General features: G+C 39.1%; 1 protein-coding gene across 42 annotated transcripts in view; it reads left to right on the top strand.

Annotated features, from left to right (window-relative positions):
- The window catches only part of MYBPC1 (myosin binding protein C1), an 82,759-nt gene that overhangs the window by 51,976 nt on the left and 12,038 nt on the right, over positions 1–18,745 (top strand). For 40 of the 42 annotated variants that reach the window (XM_074375212.1, XM_074375205.1, XM_074375206.1 and 37 more), the window contains 8 exons: positions 4,419–4,578; positions 5,642–5,746; positions 6,531–6,719; positions 7,590–7,724; positions 10,876–10,929; positions 11,841–12,008; positions 14,648–14,736; positions 17,593–17,788. In XM_074375212.1, the coding sequence (XP_074231313.1) occupies positions 4,419–4,578; positions 5,642–5,746; positions 6,531–6,719; positions 7,590–7,724; positions 10,876–10,929; positions 11,841–12,008; positions 14,648–14,736; positions 17,593–17,788 (1,096 nt within the window). The remainder of the gene's footprint in view (positions 1–4,418; positions 4,579–5,641; positions 5,747–6,530; positions 6,720–7,589; positions 7,725–10,875; positions 10,930–11,840; positions 12,009–14,647; positions 14,737–17,592; positions 17,789–18,745) is intronic. The other 2 variants (XM_074375189.1, XM_074375180.1) reach the window with 1 other exon arrangement.

The following is an 18,745-nucleotide window of genomic DNA, read 5'->3' as shown; positions in this document are numbered from 1 at the left end:
GGCAGGTGAGAAGACAGAGGAGCAACAGGTTTAAAGGAAAGAAACTGTCAACCTAGAATTCTATACAAAGTAGAAAAAATTTTAAAAAATGAAGGCAAAATAAAACTATTTTCAGATATACAAAAGTTGAAGGAGGTCATCTCCAGCAGATCTGTACTACAAGAAATTCTAAGAAATCCTAAAGTCAGAAGGACATGATACCAAGATGAAAACATTTTCACAAAGAAACTAAGAGTGTCAGAAATGGTAACTACTACATCGATAAACATACAAGAATTTTTCCTTATTATTTAAATATTTTTAAAAGATAATCCATGGTTTAAACAAAAACAGTAACAGTACACTGTGGGGCTTCTATTATAAGTGTCAGTAAAATCTACAGCAATGAAAACATAAGGCCAAGAGGGGAGAAACAGAAGTAAGGATTGGAGATGGACATACGCTATTGTAAGTTTCTTTTGCTGCATATGAAGCATTATAATATCACATGAAGGTAGACTATCCTGTAAACCCTAAAGGAACCACTAAAATAATAAAGAGCTATAGCTAATAAGCCAACAAAGGACATAAAATAGAAGCACAAAAAACATTGATCCAAAAAGACAGAGAGGCACAAAGAACAGATGGGACAAGAAGAAAACAAATAGCAAGGTGACAGAACTGCAAAGAAAAATAGATAAATCAGAGATTTCAGTACTCTTCTCTCAATAGTTGGTAGAACAAGAAGACAGACAATCTAAGGATATACAAAATTTGAGCAATGTTAGAAACTATCTTGATGTAGTTGACAGTTATAGAACACTCCACTGAACAAAGCAGAATGGGCATTATTTTAAAATACTTGTGGAAAATTTACCAGACCATAAATAAGTCTCAGTAAATGTAAAAGGATTCAAGTCATGCAAGGTATGTTCTCCGACCACAATGGAATTAGACAACGATAACAGAAAGAATTGGAAATTTTCCAAATATTTAGAAACTAAGTAACTTAAAAAAAAAAACTAACAGATTAAAGAAGAAATCAGAAGGGAAATTAGCAAATATTTATGAGCATACCATATATCAAAATTTGTGAAATGCCACTTAATCAATACTGAATAGCCTTATGTCTATTAAATAAATGGAGTTTGTAGTTTAAAATCTTTCACAAAGAAATTTCCAGGTTTAGATGGCTTTATTGGAGAGTTCTACCAAACATTTAAGAAAAAAATAATACAAAATCAACACAAACTCTTCCAGAAAATTGGAGAAGAAATAATAGGAATACTTCCCAATACAGTCTTAAAGGCCAGTATTACCTTTATAGCAAAATCAGAAAAAAGATATTATAAGAAGAGAAAATTACAAATCATTATCACTCATGAACAAAGAGGAAAAAGTTCTAAACAGAATTTAGCAAACCAAATCCAAAAATATATAAAAGGAGTAATAAATTATATCCACATAGGGTTTATCTCAGGAATGCAGAGGTAGGCTTAACATTTAAAAGTAAGTTAATGTAATTCACCATACTAACAAACCAGAGGAAAAAATGTGATCATCTCAATAGACAGAAAAACATTTGACAAAATTCAACATCCATTCCTAATAAAAATTTCTTAGCAACCTAGGAAGTGAGAGGAACTTCCTCAACATGATAAAAGACAGCCATGAAAATCCTGCAACTATCATCCTACTTAACGGTAAAAGATTGACTGCTTCCCTCTAAGACCAGAAACAAGGGGGAGAAGGTGTTCACTCTCACCATTTCTGTTCAGCATTGTACTGGTGGTTCTAGCCAGCGCAACCAACAAGAACAAGAAATAAAAGGCATCCATTTTGGAAAGGAAGAAGGAGAACTGTCTTCATTTGCAGATAACATAATCACTGATGTAGGAAATCCAATGTAATCTTCAAAAAAATCAGCTAGAACAAATAACAACAGTACCCTTATTTGTAATGTTCAAAAGCTAAAAACAACACAAATTCCATCAATAAGTGAATTGATAAATTGTAGGAAATTCATACAAGGGAATGCTACTCAGTGATAAAAAGGAAGAATTGTTGATATGTGCAACACCTTGGATGAGTCTCAAGATAATTATGCTGAGTGAAAGAAGCTGGACCAAAAAAAGAGTGTTTTTAAAAAAAAAGTTAAAAAATCTGACCCAGGAATCCTGCTCCTGGGCATATATCCAGAAGGAACCCTACTTCAAAATGACGCCTGCACCCCAGTGTTCATAGCAGCACTATTTAGAATAGCCAAGACATGGGAACAGCCTAAATGTCCATCAACAGATGACTGGATAAAGACGCTGTGGTATATTTATACAATGGAATACTACTCAGCCATAAAAACCAACAACATAACGCCATTTGCAGCAACATAGATGTTCCTGGAGAATTTCATTCTAAGTGAAGTAAGCCAGAAAGAGAAAGAAAAATACCATATGAGATCGCTCTTATGTGGAATCTAAAAAAAAATAAAATAAAGCATAAATACAAAACAGAAACAGACTCATAGACATAAATACAAACTTGTGGTTGCCAAGGGGGTGGAGGGTGGGAAGGGATAGACGGGATTTCAAAATTGTAGAATAGATAAACAAGATTATACTGTACAGCACAGGGAAATATACACAAGATCTTATGGTAGCTCACAGAGAAAAAAATGTGACTATATATATGTTCATGTATAACTGAAAAATTGTGCTTTACAATGGAATTTGACACAACATTGTAAAATGATTATAAATCAATAAAAAATGTTAAAAAAAAAAAAGCTGACAATACCAAATGCCAGCAAAGATATAGAACAATTAAACTCTCATACATTGCTGGTGGGAATGCAAAATGGGACATCCACTTTGGAAAACAATTTGGTGGGTTTTTATAATGTTGAATATACACTTGCATACAACTCTACAATGCTGTTCCTAGATAATTTACCCAAAAGAAATGAAATACATGTCCACACAAAAACATTTACAGGAATGTTTATAGCAGCTTTATTTATAATTGTCAAAACTTGGAAACACCTCAGAAGTCCAGTTGTATAAGCATACGGTTTGTATATATAGAAACCAAACACACATGGAATGTGCAATGGAATGCTACTCATCCAGTGAAAGGAGTGTACTAGTAATACATGCAGCAACACGGATCAATCTAAAAAACATCATGCTAAGGGAAAAAATATACACTCAGAAAATTACATACTGTTTGATTCCCGTTATGTGACATTCTGGGAAAGGGGAAAACAAAAGGGGCAAATAACAGACCAGTAGTTGCCAGGGTCTGGGGTGTGGGGTTAGTAGGTTGAATGCCAAGGATCATGGGACACTGTCAGAGGTGATCTTGATTATGGTGGTGGTTACACAATCACATATATTTGATAAAATTTGTAGAACTATATATCTGAAAAGTGTGAATTTTACTATAGGTAAATTATAGCAAACAAACAAAATAAAATATGGAAAACTGAAAAGGATAGTGTAACACCACCCTAAGTAAATATTTTTCTTTTTGCATAAAAAAAAAAAGCAGAACATCTTTTATAATCTTAAGATTAAGATTTGGCCAATAGGAAATTTTGTTCTATTGTAAACCAAGAATTACAAAAACCATTTCAAGGATTCTTACTGTTGTCACAATCTTAGGTTGTTAAAGACTTATAAGGCCTAATCCAGGAGTAGAGTTAACAATAGTTAGTGGTAAATTACCAAGTTTCTAAATTACCTTGACCTTCTCTGTTTTTCCTCTTTGTATATTGGCTGTCCATTGTGTCATAGAAGACATGGCCTGGAAATCAGAAAAACGTGATGCTACTTTAAATTTCTGGTTTAAGGAAGAAGGAACGGAAGAAGTGAAGGAGAAGGAGGAGAAAAAAAGAAAGAAAATATAATAGAAGTCTCAACCTCAGTCTGTCTTTACTTTGGGAATTAGATGTTCATTTTTTGGTGTCCATTTGGAAGGAAAAATCCATATTCAACTTGTATGGAAGGTTGGCACTGCAGCCTCCTTCAACCCCTTGCAGTATTTTTAAATTACCAAGACATCTAAGGAAATGAACAAATCATTATTTAGTTTCTGATACAAGTTTAAGTAGTTCTAATTCTCGTTCAAAGAAACTCCTCTCCTAGGATGACACCTCTGCGCTCATATTTTTGGTCCTCCGACTTTCTTGTCAGGGAGTTAACCGTCAGTGAACTTTGGAGTCAGATCTCAGTTCTACCACTTCTTAGCCAGGCAGCCTAGGGCCACAGTTTTCTCATGTGTAAAATGGGATGGCAATGCCTTTGTCCTTGGAGTTGGTGGAGGACTAAACTTAGAACACAGATTTCAGGCATTAGCATCATGCTCAGCTGAAGTTTTGAGGCGCTCTGGGGTCGTTGTTTTGTCTGTGTGGGTTGGACCACATTGTGCTCCTTTTCCTGTAGGCTATCATGGAGGGCAGTGGCCGAATAAGAGCAGAATCCTACCCTGGCAGCAGCACTCTGGTTATTGACGTAGCAGAAAGAGACGACTCTGGTGTTTACAACATCAGTCTGAAAAATGAAGCTGGGGAAGCAAATGCAAACATCAAGATTAAAGTTGTGGGTAAGTCCTCTGAGTCAACAAGCTTCTACAATCAAGCTGACAGGTCTAGATCCAGGGTAGACTTTGTGAGCCCTTGGTTCACTCAGCTTTTCTGGGAAGCCAACAAAGAAACACACGGTTTAGCTCTATTTTACAGATCACCGCCTTTCTTTTTCCCTTTGCCACTTTGCTTGTCTGTCTTTCTCTTTTCTTTCCTTGTTTTTCCTTTTCCTTTCCTCCTCTTTCTTTTTCTTTCTCTTCTTTTTTCTTGCCTAGAGGACTAATTGCAGGAATGCTTAGCTAAAGTTAGCCATTTGGGGTTGCTGTCATTAGCTCTCCATTATTCCTTTCCAGTGCCCTAAATCACTAAAACACAATTGCTAAATGATTTCCAACATCACACTCATTGTAGAGGAATAAGATCTGCTTTGGTCCTTAGACAGCCAGCTAAGTACACCTAATTCTGAAACCAAGTGAAATGAGTCTGGCAGATTACTCCTGTTTCCAGGTCTCATAATCTCTTCGTCTCACTTCAGTTTTCCTTCAGAAACATTTCAAATTGACCAAAAACTAAGGTCACTTTACTAGGTGCTGAACTGTATTTGTAAGACATGATACCTTGCTTTGGGTTAGATTTCTACCAGTCACCATCTTGAATCTTCCAGCTGATTAAAAATTGACAATAATTAGCTCTTGATTCAGTTCTGCTGGGAGTTCACTTTGTAGTTAAAAAACAAAAGCAAAAACAAAATCACATCCAATATTTAGGCAATAATTTCTTAATTGCCATTTTCAAGGTAAAGAGCAAGAGTCTTGGGTTTCATGTGGTTCTCTAATGTGACACTGGTTGGAAGGATCTGGAGACATTATTTTTCTTTTGATTGGGCTCACCTCCTCTGAGTCCATATGGAGCATGACTTTGTGCCCACATTAGTTACCAAGTGCATTTTAGTAAACATAGAAAAGTAACCAGAAATAACGTCCCTTCTAGGATTATCACCAAAAAGCATATTTTCCAATTAACATTTTCCTTTCTGCTCTCGCTCACTCAATTTTATTTTATTTTATTTTTTGTTTGCTACAGACATCCCTGATCCTCCAGTGGCACCGAGTGTGACAGATGTGGGAGATGACTGGTGCATCATGAACTGGGAGCCTCCTGTCTACGATGGCGGGTCCCCAATCTTAGGTAGCTGCATGCTGGTCAGTCTGTGGAACTGCCAGTGGAGTTGGTGTCCTCTTCATGCACATTAGTACAAAGCACATTTTAAAGGACTGCATTTACAAGAAAACCTTTAAATACCCATTCAAATTGAAATATATCTGGGGATGCTCTATAAATACTTGAGATTTAAATAACTTTAATGAATATCATCTAACTGCCTGTTCTCTTTTTTGTTTGACATTTACATTCAATATCTAACTTTGTGACAACCCTAAGTCTAACTTTGTTCTAGTAAGCAAATGCCTAGTTCCATAGAGTTATGTCTATGAAGAAATTTCTTTTAGAGTTAAATACTGAGAAGAATTTGCTTCCCCTGTGAAACAAGAATTTTTTCTACTTGCTAATAATGAAACTCGCAAAACTGGTTATTTCCCCTTTCTTACCTACATTGCTGGGACCCACAGCCACATCTATTGCTCATATAGAGTGACTGTGTACATTTCTATGGCCTACATATCTGTGATCTGTTTTTCTCTCTTCTCTTCCTAGTACAATTAAAAAAAAATAACAGGACTCTTATTTTTACATATATGCTATGATGTTAATATTGATATTCCTTATATTCCCACTCTCAAACAACTGATAAATAAGATGAGTTAAAAAAAATACATACGTACATACATACATACATGACTATTTCCCTTAGAGTGCTGAGAATTTAGGAAGTTTTAAGAATTCTAATATCTGACAAAGTTAATTTTGGAGACCAAGGGAAAAAACCTCAGTTTCCATTTTGTGTCACCTGCAGGATACTTCATTGAGAGGAAGAAGAAACAAAGCTCCAGATGGATGAGGCTGAATTTTGATCTCTGCAAAGAAACCACCTTTGAGCCCAAGAAGATGATTGAAGGTGTGGCCTACGAGGTCCGCATCTTTGCTGTCAATGCCGTTGGCATCTCCAAGCCCAGTATGCCCTCCAAGCCTTTTGTTCCATTGGGTGAGTCAAGAGAGGCGTGTCTTCGTCATGCAAATTATTGCCCCAGATTGTGACTGCTTCCTTCCATCGTCTAACTGGAACAGACCTGGGAGCTTCTTAGAATGGTGGATGAGCAGGAATTTAGAAGTGGCTATGGGCAGTTTTCTAAGAAATTAGAAGACAACATGATCGAGTTGAATGCCTTCATAATGTAGGCCCTGGAATTTATTTCCACAATTCCAAGAACAGCTGCAGGTGGCTCCAGGTGCCACTGCCCACTGAAAACATGTAGCTGAGCCTGTTGACACAGGCCGGCTCCCATTTGTCCTTCTCAAGGTGTCACCCAGCACCGTGGTGTAAACACTGTAACTACAACAAACTGAGATCAATTCAACAAAACTCTCCTGAAAACGATTGTCTTTGCTGTACAATCACACCTTAAATGTCACCTATTGAACCAAAAAAGTTCAGTAAAGGCAAGAAACAGAAGATAAGATGTCTCCACGATTTTATAGTCATGAAGTATGCTTTTCAATAGAAAGAAGATTTAGTACAAGAGTTTGCACTTTCAAGTTAAAAAGTCATGGGAAATTTACTCTAGATCATTAGATCTCAAACTTTGACTTTTTCCACTTCCTTGGGCCTCCCGGCCTCCCACACCAGCCTCACAAATGGAGGGGAAGTGTGGCAGCATTTCTAAAACATTTTCCATGTCTGGCAGATCCTTTCTTTATACACAGCATAGGCTCAAGGAGTCTTCACTGAATTTTATTAAGATGTGGGGCTTCTGTGTATGTTTTTATTTCTATCCTAGTTCATTTTATCACAGTTCCTCTGTCATAATTCTACAGTTAATAATTTCTTCTTTTTCCCTTTCTTTTATCTCTGAAGCTGTAACCAGCCCTCCTACTCTTCTCACTGTTGACTCTGTAACTGACACCACTGTCACAATGAAGTGGCGACCCCCAGACCACATCGGTGCGGCAGGTTTAGATGGCTATGTGCTAGAGTATTGCTTTGAAGGAAGTAAGTACAACTTACTTAAAATGAATACCATCATCAATAGGTGAGCTATGCCCCCCTTTCTTTTGTCTCTTTCTTGGGAACTCATCTCCTTCCTACTGAAAATGACAAAAAGGCAAAGGTCATCTTTCTAAGATAAATAAAAATTTAGCCTTTCTTTGATACTTGATGCTAACAAATTGAGATCTCAAAAATACCCTAGCTAGGTTCCCAGATTGGACAACACAGCTGATCCAAGACATAGGAGGAAGGGATTCTGACAAAACTTCAGAGACTCCCACTTCTTGAATTGGTGGAATTAAAATGAACCAAAGCAAAATAAAAGTCTAGTTAGTGAGTTGGAAATTCTAAACTCTGTACTGATCAGAGATTAGCTGCCAACAGCGCTGCCTATTTCTGGGTATAAGAGAGACTATATATTTGACTATCTAGTGATGATTGCCTGCCTTCTTAAAGGAAAAAAAATAATAATCAAGGACAATTTTCAGTGTTTAATGGAATCAGCATTAAATCCCTGAGGGTGTAAGAAATAGATTCAACACGTGGCAGTAACTTGTCTCAAGACATGTGTGTATAAAAATTTAATCACAAATTTAAAAGGGGAAGAAAAACAGGGGAAAAAATCGCTGATAGAAATAATAGAAAAACAGAAAATGATACAAGAAAGTATGGGCCAGAGTGTACCTAAAACCAAAAAAGATTTGCAATCCACTGGAAGGCTCTTGTGTTTTTTGATTTCTTACTTGTCGTGATGTGGAAATGAGTGAATAAAACGGCACCAGCTCTGGACTTGGGCTCCGCTCTAGAATTCTGGATGATGGTAGGTAAACCATCCGCCAGGGAGGCTTGTTCTTATTTCCACAAATGATCGGCCAGGACTTGACATCTAAGAAAACTCTTTGGACCCCAAACTTTAACGTGGATCATAACGTAAAGGCAAGAGTGACTGCAGAGCACATTTGGGAAACCAAGAATATGAACATCTCCCCAGAAGGAAAACCTCTATGGAGAAGAAACTTCTTATGAAGAGAAAACTGCAGAAAAAGAAGTCCCAGGGCCCTGGGTGGGGCCTCCATGGAAATGACCACCGTTGGTCGGGAGGGTAGAAGTGGAGGGGGGAATAAAACATCCTGGTAACACTCGGTTCCACTCACGTCCACTCACTGTTAGAGTGAGCGATTTTTCCAGGGCTTAGAAAGCCACTAAGCAGAACCAGTTGGGGCATTATAAGACAGTTCCCAGAGTTATCCCCGTGTCGGAGGGGGGCACTGTCACTAAGGCAACAGATGAATTCTTGAGCACTTGAGAATATGGTTTATTCCCTTTCTATTCCCCTTCCCCCATTTCAAAAAATCACGCTCTCTTATTTATACCACCCGGCCAGCAGAGTCCCCCCAATCTCAGGTGTGATGTGGCTGCTGAACACGAATCTTTTGTGTATGTATGAAACAGAGCAAATTCTTTACTCTTTTCTTTCTGATAGGTTTAAAAAGTAAGAAGATACAGCAAAATGATAAATGGCTGTCATTTTGATGTTACCCACCTTAGATAAAATACAACGAAGTGTATTTTACATTATTTTGTGTGTGGTCTGTGTAGATATATATGTATACCCATATATACATATATATAGATACACAGTCATTATTATGTATATATTTTGCCACGTAACGTTTTGGAATTAGCTTTCTATGGAAGTTCTTTCATAACGTGTATATCTTTCTTCTTGCAGTCTTTTCTTACTTCCTTTATGTGGCTGCCCTAGTCTTCATTCTCTTTTAATGGCTGTTGTCCTCCAGACTAATTTTCTGTAGTGTTTAATGCTTTTACATACGTCAGGTTTTATTCTGTAAGAGAGTTCTTTCTTTTATAAGATCGTGTGTTGGTTTGGACTCTGCCTTTCTCTTGGTTTTTATTTTATTTTGTAATGCCTGCATCATTTTACTCTTCTTTGTTTTCTTTCTTCTCTCAGTTCTTTCTTTTCTTTCTTAAAAATTCTCCTCGTGTATTAAATAACTTTCATGTTCCTTTACCATTCCCCCGGTCACCAGTTTCTTTCTGTTTCCCTCAAGCAGTTCAAATGTGATGGGATGTTTTTGTTTCTCTCTGGTCTTGTTTCGTCCTGTTTTCTCTTGAAATTTTCTCCTATCCTAATTCTTCATTCTTTCATGCACGTTTTCTCAGTCTCCTGTTTCACTTTCTCATCAACTGTCTCTTGGTTATGAAAATACCAACATAGTAGCTCCCAAGCCCACCATTGGCTTACAGATGTATCTCTTTTTCAAAGTTCTAAGTAATTTTTATCCTCCACATGCCCTCCTAGCCACCAGGATATTCTGGCTTGCTGGTCCTTCTCCCTCATACCCCTAGAAGGGTTGGAATAACAGAGAGGAGAAGGTTTCAAGGGAGGCCAGTTCAGTCCCCACTCCTCTGCTGTGTTCCTGATAACCTAGATGGTCATCATCCCACACCAGTGGAGTCCACCCACAAACACTCTGTGAGCCAGCAATGGCCCCTCCACCCACGCGGAAGGTGGGAACCCAGGTCAGCTTAATTTGCTTGACCAAGAGCTTGTCATGGCAACAAGGGGCTGCCTCCTGGGCTGCTGGGCCAGTTTCCATTTCCAATGGAGAACATTTTCATTTCCTGGTAAGACAGAGCTGGCCTTACCACAAGTGCCCTCACCTCCAGACTCTGATGTGTGAGCCCCACAGTGGGAGAACTGTGTTCCTGGGGGACCCACAGGACCCTCTCGGGCTGAGGTGGCAGGGACAGGAGCAAGGGTAGACTGTTCCGCTGCGTGCTGCTCCCCTGTGGAGTCCAGGACCTGCTCCTCCTTTCTCTTCAGGGTCTTTCTTTGTTCTTCTCTACCTCTTGTTCCCACAGCTGAAGGAGCCCCAGTCTCTTTTCTCCTCCTCTTCTCTGTGGCAGGTGCCTCAGGGCAAAAAAAAACAGTCTGAACAGAGCAGGCTGTGCCCCTCCTGAGGAATCCCCCCTCCTCTAATGTGTTTGGTCTCTTCCGTCACTGTCCTGAAGACAAGTATCTTTGCATACTTTGCATACTTTACTAACAGAGAATGCTGACTACTGATACGATATTCTTCTGGTGTGAAAGTGGGTGTCTGTAATTAATTTTAATGACGGATTCTCAAAGGTACATCAGCAAAACAGTCTGATGAAAATGGGGAGGCTGCATATGATCTACCAGGTAAAGTATTCTGTGAAAGCTCTCAACCTTTCTTACTGTCTGCTAAAGTTTCTGAGAAGGTTTCATGACTGAGCATGACGTCCACCCACCACCCACACACAGAAAGGCCCTTAGAGACTGAGGGGGAGGGCGGGAAGGGAGTTAATAATGTGGGATCCAAGCCTTCTTTTTGTTCCCTGTGGGCATAATAATGCATAAAAACTTTTAGAACCTGAAATGTCTGTAAAACCTGGATGCTGGGTTTAAATTTTCTTGATATAGGTACAGCTACCAAAAGTGTTTTTAAAAAATTAGAAGTTTTGATGGAGGTGAAAGACTGTGCCAGTTCCTTATGAGGTCGTGGCTTCTGAGCTGTGTTTCCTCTTTGCCATGGTTAAAAGCTTCTTTTCTCCATATGTGGAGCATGATCAGATTTCCCATGCTCACAGTTGTGTCTTACAGTAATAAGCCAGCCAGGATAAAACAGATTATATGACTATAAAGGTCAGTGTCTCTCATTCATAAGAACAGCATTTTCCTGTTTTTCTGAACTTAAACATGTATAGATGATTAGTTATCATGGTTACATCAACTGTAAAAATACACTTTGTAAACTGAATTGGAATAAATTTGTTTAAAATTCCTGGGACATTTACTGTTGTTCAGGATGCTCTAGTATCCTGAGTAAGGTTTTTCAGAAATAGCAGAATCTGATTATCATTCTTCCTCTTATTTACATTAGCCATTCTAGGCCATTTTTCATTTAAATATGAAAAATGCCGAGCCATATAGTCTGAGTCCAGACCAAAATCATATTCCCTCGAAATGATTTAATTTTGAGCAAAATACTGATTTGGAGTCGACTGTTCAACAGGATGATTTCTTTCACTAACTATCACTCCCCCTTCTTTTCTTTTTTTAATGGAATTTAGCTGATGACTGGATAGTGGCAAACACAGAACTGATCGAGAAGACCAAATTCACCATCACAGGTCTGCCAACGGACGCAAGGATCTTTGTGCGGGTGAAGGCTGTGAATGCCGCCGGCGCCAGCGAGCCCAAGTACTACTCGCAGCCCATCCTCGTGAAGGAAATCATAGGTGGGGGCAAGGCTTTCGAAACTTTGTTCCCATTTCACATGGTTTGCTTCTTTTATTTTAACCTCTTTCTCTCTCAAAACCTACTATTTTGTTGACATTCTTTTGATATTAATATCTCCTCCTGGGAGTTAGCAATTTTACAAAATAGCCCTTTACTGGTGTAGGAAGTCAGCTTGTGGCTTATAACGTGGTATGAGGAACAAAGAACCTCACCAGGTTCCGACAGTGGACAGAGAGAGAGAGAGAGAGAGAGAGAGAAAAGCTAGCGCAGACAATCTGTACAGCAGCAAAATGGCTCCGATGGATCTGTGAAGTCAAAACCATTTTCACAATAATATGAACACATTGTTTTCCCTTTTTTGTATTTGACATCTGCACTGATGATGTAAAAGCAATGGTGTGTAAAACTGCTGATGCCTTAATCCACACCACCAAATTGTCTCATCCTTCCTGTATTCCTCACCACCATGCACTCGCAATTAAAATAAAAGGGCCAGTTTTGCCTTGGAGTGTTCTTGATGAGGCATAAAAATTATTAATGCCTTTAAACCTTGGTTCTTGAGTACCCTTTCTCCCCACAGAGTCTGTGACAATGAAATGCAAAGCTCTTTGCTCTATACCACCGTACAGTGGTCATCTCCAGGAAAAGCACTTGTGCAACTGAGTTAGAGGCTGAACTAGTGACCTTTTTCTATGAAACTCCATTGTTCCTTGAAAGAAGGATAGAGTGACAAACTGGCTAGTCAGACTTGGGCATTTGCTAGACGTATTCTAGAAAACGAATGGAATGGACCTGTCACTTCATGGAAAACAACTTACAGTATTTGTTGTCATCTTGTCAATGAAAAATACAAGCTTTAAAGAAAAAATCAGAATTTTGGAAAACGGATATCCACCATCATGGACTTGACAGCTTTCCAAGGCTTAGAAACTTTTTCAATGGACTAGGTGGTGATATTAATTAATCTAATTTTTTGATATCAAATAATACAATGTTTCAACCTTTGGTAGATATGCATAATTCAGTGAAGCAGTATTTTCCAAATGACCAGTGCATGTTTAAAAATCATGTATGTGTAAAAGATACATTCAAAATGGAAGATGGACCAATGGATTTTAATATAACAGAGTCTAAAAAGTTCATAGAAGGTTTCAGATTCCACATTGCAGCTAACCCTTAAGACATTACATTTTATTGTGTTTTAGTGTAGAATCAAAGAGGAATACCCACAATTGTCTGTAAGGTTTATTAAAATATTCCTCCTGTCTGTGTGAAGCCAAATTTTTTCCATGTGCCTCAGCCCATACAGCTTATTGCAGCAGACTAATGGCAGAAACAAATATGAGAGTTCAGCTGTCCTCTATTAAATCAGACACTAAAGAGATTTGCCTAATTAATAAAGTAATGCTAGTCAAATCGCAAATTTTCGTTGATGTAAAATATGGTTCCTTTCATTAAAATGTCATTTATGTTGTTATTTTTCAATCAATAAGTACATAAATATTTCAACATTTCTTGGTTTTAATTTCTAATATGGTAAATACTATAGATACAGTCCATGTAATCAAAAGCTTTTCGGGGCTTTTGATTATTTTTAAGAGTGTAATGGGATACTAAAACCAACCTGTGATTAGATGCTGTGATCATTCTGATTTTACAGAATAGACTGGGGCCAGATCTACTGTCTGATGTAGAACTCAAACCCAGATCTCTCTGACTCCACCGTCCATGCTTCTCAGCAGAGCGTAAGCCCTCGAGGCTGGCCCCAGGTTCTAATCCTGGCTGTGTCACCTTGGGCAAGTTGCCTCAACCCCTGTGCTGTAGTTTCTTTATTGCAAAGTAGAAGCAGTACCTGTGTCATAAGGCAGCTGTGAGGTTTAAATTGGTCCCTTCATGAAAAGCATTTGTCCCAGTGTCTGTTACATACTGAGCACTCAAGTGGTAAGACCTGTGTCTTGTAAGACTCAAGTGTCGTCCCTGTGAGCTATGAGCCTTGACGCTGCTTCTGCTGGGTCTACACCCACATGTTCTAGGATCTTCATGGTGTTTAATGAATGAACATTAATATACAGTGGGCTAGGACTGCCTATTACATGCTTCACCATAGCCATACAGGGAGAAATTTACCCTCAAATTCTAACATAATTACAAAAATAACAAGTACTAGGTGCTAAAGCTTTTTTTTTTTTTTCTAGTGAGGAGAAATGGGCTGTCCTGCCAGCTAATGTGGGGCTTGTGGATCTTTTGTGGAATGTTCACTGGAGAATATACTCAGTGTTAGAAATTATGAACTCTATATATATATGTATATTAGGTTATAATATATAAAGTCCTAAGAGAAAATTTAGTGTTTTTCTATAAAGTTGCTTTAGGCTTATAATAAAAATAGGAAGTTGCAGTAAAATGAAGGAGGTCAAGGGTAAATCTCGTTGAGTCAAACTGTTAAAACCTCTCTTCTAGAAGGAAACGTTCGGAACCAGAGTTACTGTATATAATCTGTTAGTGGCCCATATAAGATTTTACTGCCAAGTCATGCACACAGGGAGATCCTGGGGAGTGTCATGCCAAATACGCTTATGTGAGGCTGTCTCCAGTGTACTGTACTGACTCAAAATTATGCTCTTCCACTCTCACTCAGAGGCTCCAAAGATTCGCATCCCAAGGCACCTGAAGCAAACCTATATCCGCAGAGTTGGAGAAGCCATCAATCTGGTCATACCTTTCCAGGTAATAACTCAAGGTCGCTTATTTTCTCTTCCCAGCCCTGGAGTGTTTAAGTTGACAGGGAGGTACTCCAGCACTTAAGTTTATGATTCAGGATTTCCTCAGGGGAAGAGTAGGAAATAATGAAAGTGATTCAGAAAGTGATTAAACAACCTCCTGCTTTTTTTTTTTTTTTTTTTTTTGAGTAAAAGTAGATTTATTTAGAGAGATGTACACAAGGGCCGGGTGGGGGTGCAGTTGGTGGTTAAAGTAAAGGTCGATACACGCTCCGAAGACAGAGTGCCAGCCGTCTGTAAAGGCAAGGGAGAGGGTGACCACAAGGGTTCAGTGGTAGAATTCTCGCCTGCCTCGCTTTAGAAGTAGAGAAATCTATACAACTCTCATAGATTTTCCTTCTGCATGAGATGAATTGTTTAAAGCACAGGGACTACAATGGGACAGAGGGTAAACATCAAGGAGATGCCGAAACAAGAAGTGCTTGAAGATTCTTTCTGGTCCTGTCCATCTGTAAAAGTCATCTTCCTTTTAGGCGAAGCTCTTGGCATAACATTCAGGAAAACAACATGTGCTTATTGCAACATGTGCAATTATTTCTCACAATTACCCCAAATCCGCACTAAATCCCAGTAAGAGGGATAACTGAAATTGAAAATCTTGATGCTGCTAACTGAAATATGTAAACATTGTTAAATCATTGCTCTCACAAAAGAATCTGTTATTTATAAGATTAACTAGGCTTCTCATACAATAATCAGTTTTGGTCTCACACACACACATAGCACCATCACCTCCTTACTCCTTTGACTCCTTGTAGTGCTGTTCAGTAGAACTTTCTGTGATGATAGAAATGTTCTGTACATGCAATGTCCAGTATGGTAGCCAGCAGCCAAGTGTGGCTATTGAGCACTTGAAAGGTGCGGCTAGGAGCTAGTGTGTCACTAGAGAAATGAATTTTTAATCTTCCTTAATTTTAATTCATTTGAATTTGAATGGCCACGTTTTATGGCTTATTATATCAGCATAGGCTTAGAACTAGAATTTAGGTCTCTGCACATGTTTGAACACATACACCCCTCCTCCACACACACAGAACTTGTTCAAACCCAGACTCCCGGGAAACCTAACCTAAGGGGACGGCTGTTCAGACCATCCTCATTGCACTTGGCACCCACGCCTCAGTCTTCCACGTACACAGTGAGTGAAATCAGAATGAAAGCCAAGGAGGATGCGAGTGGGAACACAGCAGAGGAGGAAGAAGATGTTTTGACAAGGTTCTTCCCACTTCTCTCCTCCCACAGCCTCAGATAAAACCAGGAGTTGGCACAAGGCAGACATTCAGGACCCAGTCCCAGACTGGACTGGGGCTGAATCAGCCCTCTAGTTTCCATGTCATGTCAACCGCTAGAGCTGATCCCAGTTCCCATATCTTGGAAGTCTGTGTCTTCAGCTTCTGTCACTGAATCTGGGAGAGAAAAGAGCATGAGAACAGGGACCTCATGGATGTAACATCACAGGGGTTGCTCAGCTAGCAGGAAGGGGATGAGACTGGTGCATCATGTTTGTATATTTACCTAACCTCTGGAGCTCTCAAACGTTGTCTCATTTGATCCTCAGAAACACCTTGTGAGACAGGAAGGGCAGATTTCCTCAACAGCTCCCACCCCTGCCGAGAAGGGATGAAACTGACATTCAGAGAAGTTAAGTGACTTGCCCAAAGTCACACAGCAAGTAAATGGTAATGCCCTGAGCAGACTCTGTGTCTCCAGACACTGAGTCTAGTGCTTTTCTCACCCTGTATGTTATCAGAGAACTCAATTCCACCCCTACTCCATAGCTCATAGTACATTGTACATTCAGAGGAAAAAGATCTGGCACTATTTTTCCCATCTTTAACAGTATTGTTCTCAGCTTCCCATGTGCACATCTGAGCACCCCCAACCATTCTTCAAGCCCTGTGGCCAGGGGTTTGATATGTGTCTCCCACATCCCTTAGCAGAACCTAGCATCAAGCCACGTTGGGAGCCCATAAGAAGGCTGTGCCTGACCCAACTGAGTTAATGCTTAGTTCCTGTCTGCAGGCTGAGCCTGGGTGCTTAGGAATCCTAGGAAGTCCCTTTGTAACATAAATGGAAACTCATGTCCTTGAATGAGATTGTAATATCTCCAAGTCTGCTCTTAAAGGATAGTTTCGGCTGTTAGAACAGAGAGACGATTACAGACAAGTCTGAAACGAGCAACACAGTAGAGTGGAATAAAAATCATTAACATGTAGATGACATTAATAAAACACATATGCAGCGGGCAGAAACTTTCTAAGAACATCAGTCTTGATAACCACCCTGTTAGATTTGCACTATCATTCTCATTTTACAGATTGGGAAACTGAGGCAGAGAGTTTAAGTAACTTGCCCAAAGTCGCACGGCTATAAGTGCTAGAGTCAGGAACCAGATACAGATTCTAGGGCCCCAGGGCCCAGGTTCTTCACCACAAGGCTGTGTTGTGCAGGCTTGGGAGCTGAAGAGACCTGACTGGAAAATCAGCTTCCAGCGCTTAGCTGCAAGGCCTTGGGCGAGTCCTGTGATGCCTTTATAAAAAAAAAAAAAAAAAAGAAGATAGTGATACTTGATGTGACGATTAAGGGAAACTGTAACTAGCACATACATAATGTAGTGCCTTGCGTACAGAATGCAGTCAGCGGGTGATGGTGAGTATTCTGTTGCTGCTGTAACCGCCCATCAGACTGCTTTCCAACCTTATAGAATGAGTACCACTACCCATTTTTGTAACGCCAAAAAGAAAATTGGAAACAATCTGATCCCCTCCCTGCCTCTACGTTTTTTGTCTTTTTTTTTTTTAAGGGAAAACCAAGACCAGAATTAACTTGGAAGAAGGATGGTGCTGAAATTGATAAGAATCAGATAAACATTCGCAATTCTGAGACCGATACAATCGTATTCATCAGAAAAGCAGAGAGGAGCCACTCCGGGAAATATGATCTGCAGGTCAAAGTGGAAAAATTCGTGGAAACTGCATCCATCGATATCCAGGTTGTTGGTAGGTTTGGAGGAAGGAATGAGAACATTCTGTCAATACAGTACGAGGACAAATTGTTCTTGTTGATAAGGCAAGAGTCAGAATTTTTGTGAGCCTGGCTCTACAGAAATTCTTTTTTTAGAATTAAAAAAAGAAGATAAATTGGTAAGACTGGTCAGCATTTTAGAATAACTTTTCTCTGACTAAAAGGACTAATCATAAGAGACTGAGGCCATATATGTTGAAGAAAATTAACGTACATACTTTCTAGTGAAAACCGTCTGCACTGCTTTACAACTGTTTTCTCTTACTCTATTTCCCAACTCTTCATTGCTAAAACCAGTTCCTGTGTTGAATTCTTGCACTAAAATAGGTGGGGAGGAGATAGCTCAGTGGTAGAGTACCTACCTAGCATGCACAAGGTCCTGAGTTCAGTCCCCAGTACCTCCACTAAAATAAACAAATCTAATTACCTCCCCCTCCAAAAAATAAAATGTCTTTAAAAAATTAAAATTAAAAAAATTGTAGATTCCAGATATAGTTTAACAAGTTTCTTACTACATTTAAAGTTTGCTAATAATAAAGTTAATGGAGAATGAAGAATTTTTATGGAATGTAAGAACAGTGTACCTGAACAAAGTTAAGTAGTAAAGGCTGAATTTTGGTTGGTCCTGCAGGGTTGGTTGGATACATACCTATCCAAATCGGGTTAGTCCTTCCTCCAGTCCAGAGTCAGGGAAACAGAGGGAGGATCTCTTATAAGGAGACCCTTCTAGGCTGAACTGTTGTATAATTACTGCAATGTCAAGAAATAAATTTAAGAGCAGAGTTAGGAGAAGTCTAGTCTCCAGTCATTTTTATTATTACATTTTAGCAAATATGCTAGAACTAGAGGTTCTCTCACCAAAGGAGCAGCTTTCTGTGGCGAATCTTCCCTTGGGTGAAAGTTTGCATCCTTGAAACTAAGCCCTCTTTTCC

The sequence above is a fragment of the Camelus bactrianus genome, chromosome 12, assembly GCF_048773025.1.
Source record: "Camelus bactrianus isolate YW-2024 breed Bactrian camel chromosome 12, ASM4877302v1, whole genome shotgun sequence".
Lineage (NCBI taxonomy): Eukaryota > Metazoa > Chordata > Mammalia > Artiodactyla > Camelidae > Camelus > Camelus bactrianus.
This window is presented reverse-complemented; position numbering and strand designations above follow the sequence as displayed.